The 8,849-nt window shown below is 42.3% G+C and overlaps 1 protein-coding gene and 1 pseudogene across 1 annotated transcript; both read right to left on the bottom strand.

The window, feature by feature from the left end:
* Window positions 1–3,339: 3,339 nt before the first annotated feature.
* LOC123405587 (IQ domain-containing protein IQM2-like) lies at window positions 3,340–4,648 on the bottom strand. Its single transcript, XM_045099223.1, has 5 exons — window positions 4,556–4,648; window positions 4,062–4,154; window positions 3,866–3,967; window positions 3,606–3,751; window positions 3,340–3,406 (listed from the first exon to the last, which is right to left on the bottom strand). The coding sequence occupies exons 1-5, from the start codon at window positions 4,580–4,582 to the stop codon at window positions 3,340–3,342; spliced, it is 435 nt and encodes a 144-aa protein (XP_044955158.1). The 5' UTR covers window positions 4,583–4,648.
* A 1,507-nt stretch (window positions 4,649–6,155) lies between these two features.
* On the bottom strand, window positions 6,156–8,585 carry LOC123405985 (annotated as a pseudogene).
* Window positions 8,586–8,849: the final 264 nt, after the last annotated feature.

Raw genomic sequence — 8,849 nt, 5'->3', positions numbered from 1 at the left:
CTTCGCTGGCCTCTTTTATTTCCTCACATGGGACAATGCTCCATCAATGATGATCATCACACTTACAACTCAAAACTTAGAGCAACGATGACTCTATATGGAATGCCTTCGGTAGTGTACCATGACAATGATCTAGCATGGCATAGACATTAATGGAAACATCATGCTAGCTATCTTACGATCATGCAATGGCAATGTGGAAGTGGTGGCACATGTCAAGGTGGTAATCGTATGGCAATATATCTCGGAATAGCTTTGAAAAAGACATAGTAGGTAGGTATGGTGGCTGTTTTGAGGGAGGCTTTATGGTGGGTTTTGTGCACCGGCGAAAGTTGCACGACACTAAGAAGATAGTGATGGTGGAAGGTGAAAGTGCATCTAAACCATGGACTCAACATTTGTCATGAAGAACTCATATACTTGTTGCAAAAGTTTTAGTAGTAATCGAAACAAAGCATTCAACGCATACTCCTAGGGGAAGGGTTGGTAGGTATAAACCATCGCGCGATCCCGACCGCCACACAAAGGATGACAATCAATAGACTAATCATGCTCAGACTTCATCACATAGCGGTGCACCATACATGCATGCTACGGGAATCACTAACTTCAACACAAGTATTTCTAGATCCGCAAGACCTTACTAATATAACTTCAATATTACCATAACCACAACTCAAAACTAATTGAGATGAATCAAACTTCTCTAACTATTTAATGCACATGAAGGTGGAAGTTTTCATATCCCTTTTGATAACTACCCCTTTTGAGACTACTTTCAAAGCATATATCAACTACCAATCCACGCATCGCCGTCCTCTAAAAGATCTAAGTGAAGCACATAGAGCAAAATTAACTAGCTCAAAAGATATAAGTAAAGCACATATGAGCTGAATTGTCTAACCAAAGGATATAAGTGAAGCTCGACAAAATCATGGTGAGTGCATGTCTCTCTCTCTAGGTGTGTAGCAAGGAAGATTGTGACACAATAAAAATAAAAGACTCCTACGATACAAGACGCTGCAAGCAAAACACATAACATGTGGTGAATAAAAATATAGCCCCAAGTAACGTTACCGATGGATTGAAGACGAAAGAGGGGATGCCTTCCTGGGGCATCCCCAAGCTTAGGCTTTTATGGCATCCTTGAATCATCTTGGGGTGCCTTGGACATCCCCAAGCTTGAGCTCTTGCCACTCTTTATCTTTTTGTCCATAAGAACTTCACCCAAAACTTGAAAACTTCACAACACGAAACTTAAACAGAAACTCATGATAACATTAGTATAAGAAAGCAAACCACCACTTCCTTAGGTACTGTAGCAAACTTAAATTCTACTTATGTTGATGTTGGGTTACTGTATTTTCAATATTCCATGGCTAATACCCCCCAATACTATCCATAGTTTCATCAAAATAAGCAACCAACACAACAAAAACAGAATATGTTAACATCAGACCAGTCTGTAGCAATCTGTATACTTCATATACTTCTGGTACTTCAAAAATTCTGACAAATTACGACACTCTGAATAATTGGCGTAGCATTAAGCAGCAAAAAGAATCAACTCAAAAGCTCTTACAGAAAAAAAAATGAAAATTATTTTCGTGAGCAGGAAGTTTCTGTCTTTTCCAGCATGACCAAACGATCATCCCCAAGACTAATCATAACGGTTTTGCTTGGCAGAAACGCAAAGAGAAACACAATCATAACAGAATTATGAAAGTGTGGAAAACACAAAACAGAAAGAAAAAGGATAGATTCGTTGGGTTGCCTCCCAACAAGCTATATTGTTTAACGCCCTTAGCTAGGCAGAAGGTGATGGAATCACGTATAGTCATCTTTGGTGCTCAAACCATAAGTAGCCCTCATCATAGATTCATAAGGCAATCTTATTTTCTTTCTAGGAAAATGCTCTATGCCCTTCTTTAGGGGAAATTGAAATCGAATATTCCCTTCCTTCATATCGATGATAGCACCAATAGTCCTTAGGAAAGGTCTACCAAGAATAATGGGACATGAAGGATTGCAATCTATGTCAAGTACAACGAAATCCACGGGTACATAGTTCTTATTTGCAACAATAAGAACATCATCGATCCTTCCCATGGGTTTCTTGACAGTAGAATCCGCAAGATGCAAATTAAGAGAACACTCTTCAATCTCATGAAAACCAAGAATATCACATAAAGACTTTGGATTCGCGGAAACACTAGCACCCAAATCACACAAAGCATTGCATTCATAGTTTTTGATCTTGATTTTGATAGTTGGTTCCCAGTCATCATGAAGTTTTCTAGGTATCATTACTAGGAAAAGGCCTGCTAGTGCCGCACCCGTTTTGGCTACTAATGGCACACTACATGTGCGCCACTAGCATCACGCCATTAGAATTTTTAGTAATGGCGCACCACAGGTGCGCCATTAGTATCTGGTATACTAATGGCACACCAGGCAGTGCGCCATTAGTATAGCTCATGGTGCGCCATTAGTATGCCTCCCAGGTGCGCCATTAGTATGCCTCCTAGGTGCGCCATTACTATAGCTCATGGTGCGCCATTAGTATGCCTCCGAGGTGCGCCATTAGTATGCCTCCCAGGTGCGCCATTAGTATGCCTCATGGTGCGCCATTAGTATGCCTCCCAGGTGCGCCATTAGTATAGCTCATGGTGCGCCATTAGTATAGCTCATGGTGCGTCACAGGTTATACTACCAACTCTAAAAATATGCAATTATTATCCTCACACCCACAAGAAGGTTCAAGATAAACACATATTACACCACAATGAAAATATGTTTATAAACATGCACATACATTGAACGCAAGTTGACTAACAAATTAACCTAGAGGAAGCATAGTTTTGACCATCTTAACAATCATCTAGAACACACAAGTCACAAAAAGATAATGACTATTGGTTACTATGAGAGACTTCAAATGGTCCAGAACACACAAGTTTGTATCTACATGCACAAAGTGCAAGCTCCAAAACACTCGAAACACCAAATGGTCTACAAGACAATAAGGTCCATGATTACAGGTTGGTTGGTCCATAAACGCTAGAGAGTCATCATGTTCATGTGCATCAATAGGTTGAGTACCTGAAAACATTTTTCACAAATTTGTCAAGAAAGTGGAACCAGATCAAGTTGTTAGAATCTCATATGCGAATTAAAAATATTCGATCAAAAGATTATCATGATATCATAGTTAACAATATAGTTTCTATAAAAGTTACCCACTTGTTATAGCAGAAGTTTTGTCACTTTATATTAAACAATCTTAAAAGTGATATGAAAAAATGCTTCATGTTTTGATAGTAAATCTAACATGTGTAATCATATAACTAATAAACTGAATGCCACAATATCAGTAGGTATGCTAATAGCCAGTAATCTCATAGTACTGCATATGTTTGTCGCAATTTAAATGTATCCAGATAATGAAAAAAGGTAAGTTGTAAGTTTGACAACAAGTGTTATTTCCTTTGATTATTTCAGCAACATATAGGAACCAAACTGGGAGAGACTTTTGCTGGTATATGTCGAATCGACTTCCATAATTCTCTTCAACTCAGATTACACCGAGGTAATAGAAAACTTACTGGGATGCAACTGTAGAAATTGCGGCTCGTGTTATACCAAGCTTAAAACCATATATAAGTAGCGGAAGAAGGACCACAGCAGAAAGATCCATCTGGGAGAGGCTGCTCCTCAGCCATTCGTCCTCCTCGCCTTCTGTTGGGCTCAACTGTACCAATTCCGACAACAGAAAAACAAATGTTCCTTCTATCAGAGAAAAACACCAACATAATGTCCACTATTCTTTAGCAGCTAAAAAAAGGATCATATTTGGTCTTCTCACCTTCACATCCGTGAGATCGACGTTCCTCTTCCTGAGATACTTCATGAACTCCCGGAAGTTCGCCTCCGTGGGCCGGTAGTGCCTGCTATGAGGCCAGACAGCCTGAAGACGAAGAAGGGTAACTGAATCACACAGGTCAGCTTGGAACTCCAAACATGAAACTGTGACAAGAGTAGAAATCTGCAGATCCAGGCACCTTTAGGATCCCGTTCGCGACGACTAATCTCCCGGCAGCAGATGTGGCTCCACCGGCAAGGAAGCTGGAGTGCTGAAATGTCCCTTTGCTTTTCTACAACAATGTGCTTATTTCATCAGTTACAGGTAAATTTTATGATCCACGTACCAGTAAAGTACTGCTGACAACGGACAAATGCCACTATTCTCTGACCGAGCCTATGTACAGAATTTTCGTTGTGCTCAACACAAAGATCCATTTTGCATCCTTGGGCCCCTCGGACGTGTGGACAATCTTGCGGTTCAACCTGTACATCATCATCTTATTCTTCATTGTTACCTCATAGAACTCCCTCTCTCTCTGCACAAAGAAACAACACCATGTTCACATATGTGACATTTTATGCCCTGTTTTTTTGTTTTGTTTCCTTGCTTGAACGCTAGTACTACATTTTCTAATTTCATATTTCTGATGGATTGGTCTACAGGTCGCAGCAACTTACACGGCCAAGATACCTGATGCATTGCTGCAGCAGCTTCCATCTTGGGCAGTGGTCCTCAAGATTAATCTCTTTTCCTTCACCTACATCCAACCTGCCACAAACAGAATTTCAGAAATCATGAGCTTGGGTTTTGTTGATATAGTCCACAGATAATTCACAGAGTTCAACATGAACTGTACCTGTAGAAGAAAGGCTATTGACTGTCGCAGCGAAGTCAGCATTTATAATAGTAGTGGAGGTTGTGACCGTACCGATGCCGAGGGTCAATATGCCCATGGAACACTATGGAATTTGAGTTTGATGTGTTCAATGCTATTATAGGCGAGTGTTTGAAGAGAGCCATACTGCTTCTAGCCAATGCTGAAGTGCGAGCTTTTGGGTCTTTTCATCCTTGGACAAACCTTTGCCTACCTGCAGTAACAACAAAGGAACACCACCCATATGAATTCAGTATTCAGCAATACTACAATATGCTAATGGCCATTAAGAAAATCTAAACGGCATCATTTCAACAGAATATGGTTAGCTTAATGTGAGACATACTTTGGCGAGCTTGGCGAGCTTGGACGAGGACGGGTTGGAGTTGGACGAGAGGTGCTGCACTATGTCCTCCCCCGCGGCCATGGTAGATCGAATCCGCAGAGCAGAGTAGAGCAGAGCAATTGCAGGGGAAACGGAAGAGATGGGAGTACCCCGAGCCGCTCCTAAGCAAAGGCTAGCAAAAAGGGAAATGGCATGGGACAACTTGTTTGTTCTGTTTTTACTCAAGAAAGATGTAATTATGAAGACGCGAATTCTGGAAGCAAGTTACGATTACAGTTAGCTAGCAGTGGCACTGTCTAGTACTCCCTTCATCCCATAATATAAGAGCGTTTTTGACAAATGCTCTTATATTATGGGGCAGAGGGAGTAAAAGTTAGTAACTTCATGTTGCCATGAAGAGAAGTTGAACACTTTATTCCTCAAAAGAGGTCAACTTTGTGCCATTTCATTTTACGAGAACAAATCCCACAATCAACTAACTGAACATACTTCTAAAACTGAAGACAGTTCTAAATGCAAGCATGGTACAATATTATGAGTACGTGACACTGAAGATAAATTAAACACAGGGTCAAATTGAAACTACATAAATGTAACTCACTATGAGTTTGTGATATACACCATATAGGACATAAGAGGTAATATGAGTCACAAGCACACTCCAAGGCTCCAAGCATATCACCAACACCCTAGGCATGGAATAGGAATATATATCGATTACTCAGAATAGAAAACCTCATGACATTTTGTACAGTCAGAAAGCAAGAAATCATGGAATGAAGTAAAAGGAGCAAAACATAAATTCTTATGTCAACCTTAAGAATACCAACAAACATAGAGGCATGAAATTTCGTGTGTGTGTGTGTGTGTGTAGCTAGTTGAAAAGTTTGTTGATGCAGTTCAACAAATTGTTAAGTAGACTTTATTAAAAACACAAGACTAAACAAATGATGGAGAAAGTAAGCATGACAACAACAGAGTTGTGCGCTTAAATTGTAGATGTAATGTTGCTAGTTATACATTTTCCTAGAAAGTAGAAACAGACCAGAGCAATGGTTTATTACCCTATTTTAAAAAACATAGTCATGTGGATGAATGTTCAGTGGAAGGCCGCCCTCAAAGTGAAAGGTGATTATAGGAAATCCATCGCCTACACTGCAAAAAGTTGGGCAGAAGCATTAGAAACATAGGAAGATAAAAAATATCAGAACAACAATCTTTATTTTAATCATGATATTCATTCGCCCTAGACTCTTGTTTAGTAGTAGAAAAAAGAGACCACATTAGGAGATAATCCCTTCGTGTTGTGCATAAGGCCACTATCGATATCTACCCTCTGGTGTGAACTTCATGGATAGTGAGTGTATAAGCGGCAACAATCGAGAAGTGAGCATACCTTCCAGAATACCGAAAACATTGGAAATCTTGATCATTTTTAAGGGCATATCCCCATACTGAGCAAATACCTATAAACGAACAAGAAGTGAAGAAGATATGATGCTTAGGACACAAGCCCTCCGCTGTAAGAATTGGTTCACATAGAAGCTTTCATACCATAGACATTATAGCATTATAGACCACCCCTCGTAGATATGCCAATGTTGTTCCACTGTCAATAATGGTACCTTTGCTTTCCCCTATATAAAAAATATTTGTTGGAAGCTATAATTTAACACCACCAACATCAATTGCTTCTAAGTTGACATTGTAATGCGGCCTACAAAGAAAGTTCTCATAGGATGTCACAAATACAAAAAGAATCAATGACTTACATGGAAAAAGTATGCTTTAAATGTACAACCAATGTATCTTTTCTAAAATTACATTATGATAAAAAAATTGTCCTTTACTAGTCTCCTAAATTATGTCTAAAGAGGGGTGGTTTGCCATAGACTCTTACTACTAAACTATGCGTGTGGCTGAACTATGATAGACATAAAAAAATAGTTGAAGAAAAAATTAACTGACATAAAATTAGTAGGAGCTAATTATCAATACATTTTTAAATAATTTGAGGCACATGAACAGTCGGAAGTGTCATACATGGAGATTCAACAAAATATCTATCTGATGTGGCATGTTAGAAACTAGATCTCTTGGTTAAGTCACATTCGGTTTTCCTGGTGTGGCATCTTAGAAACCAGATCGCATCCAACACCACTAAAGTCACACCTCATGTACTCGGTCTTGTTCCTATTAAGTCTAAACACCATGGATTCCAAACTCTGTCTCCATAGCTACGTAGATTCATATAATCTACTAGCACCACATCATCAGCACAGAGCACACGTCAAGGAATTATAAAGAAATATCTGAAGGAAGTAAACATGGACAGTTAGATGACATACATGCCGGGCACCAACGGTGTTGTGCTCACTTTCGGCTGCACGACATCCCCAACAGCAAAAATTCCTCCACCATTTATGGTGTCCAAGCAGTGTGCGAAGACCTTCCTCACTTTTCCTGGAGCCGCTAACTGTGACAACATGGACGAATTTGACTGACCAAATCCAAGAATCCCGTCAAGGGCCTGGCTTGACGACCCCAAATCTCCACCAATATTAGCACCACACCTACAAATGAAGGCAAAATCAGTATCAGCTTCCAGCCGACTGCCAGAGGAAATAGAGTTAAAAGTGTTTCTGAGAGAGCGTACCCAAACATAATGCTTGTGTTGGCCAAGGTGGTCTGGCTATTGCCGGACACCTGGTTGTACTACAAGAAGTCCATGACGAAGAACCAAGTGGTGGAGCTGCCGTCCCCGTATGAGATGCTGTACTGGCACGGCGCGGCGGGGACGCAGGACGGGATCACACCATCGTGAGTAGCGACGCAGAAGTCCTGGCCGCACGTGACCCCGGTGCCGCTCGACGATCCACTCGGGTCGTACAGCGTCAGCTCTATCTACAACCCCCCATCACGGCCGGTCGTCAGGATTGATGAACCAAATCAAAACGCTAACGCCTGAGCATGGATCGAATCCGAAGAGCAGAGCAGAGAAATTGCAGGGGAAACGGAAGAGATGGGAGTACCCCGAGGCCGCTCTTGCGGGGGCAAGTGTCGCAGAAGACACAGTTGACCCAGAGTATGTCGCTGCCGGTGTCCACCTGCATGTAATAGCTCTTGGCCGGCGTGCCGATCCCAATCTGCGTGAAGTAGAGCCTGCAGCACTTGCCAGCAGTCAGACGCGCCCACCGGAGAGCGAGAGGGGAAACTGCACACTACAGTAAAAGGAGCGACGCGTGAACCGATTGGTCATTATCCGGTCTTGGTGGGGAGGCCGTTGCTGCCGAGGGGCAGGTCGACGGCGGCGGTGAGGGAGCGGCCGTGGCGGGGAGCGTCGTGCGCCCGGAGGTTCGCCAGGTGCTTGCCGCTCCCGTCATGGCGCGGGAACTTGCAGCGCACCTCGAAGACGCCGGTGGCGGCCGCGCGGCCGGGGCGAGCGCCGTCGACAGCGCGAGGAGGAGGAGGAGGGCCAGACGACCGCGAGGCGGCCCCATCCGTCGGGCCTTGAAGGCGTCGAACGCCATGGCTCTGGCGCGATGGGTGGAGATCTGTCTTGGGGTTGGTAGGGGTCATGGGTGGCAGAGAGATTTTTTTTTGCAAAAATACTAATGGCCCACCACCTACAATTGCGCCATTAGTAACCCTGGTTACTAATGGCGCACCAGCTGGTGATGCGCCATTAGTAGTTTTGTAAAAAAAATTATAGTAGTGGCGCACCACCTACAAATGCGCCATTAGTAACCCTGGTTACTAATGGC

This window comes from Hordeum vulgare, chromosome 6H (genome assembly GCF_904849725.1).
Source record: "Hordeum vulgare subsp. vulgare chromosome 6H, MorexV3_pseudomolecules_assembly, whole genome shotgun sequence".
In the NCBI taxonomy this organism is placed as follows: Eukaryota; Viridiplantae; Streptophyta; class Magnoliopsida; order Poales; family Poaceae; genus Hordeum; species Hordeum vulgare.
Note: the sequence above shows the minus strand (reverse complement) of the source record. Positions and strands in the feature narration are given on the sequence as shown.

Excerpts from the sequence above, each read along its gene's own strand:
- LOC123405587 (XM_045099223.1), bottom strand. The coding sequence starts at position 4,582 with ATGGAAGCTGCTGCAGCAATGCATCAG. Across the intron at positions 4,155-4,555 it reads CTGCTGCAGCAATGCATCAG|AAAAGCAAAGGGACATTTCA; the intron begins GTATCTTGGCCG and ends ACATTGTTGTAG. Across the intron at positions 3,968-4,061 it reads TCGCGAACGGGATCCTAAAG|GCTGTCTGGCCTCATAGCAG; the intron begins GTGCCTGGATCT and ends CTTCGTCTTCAG.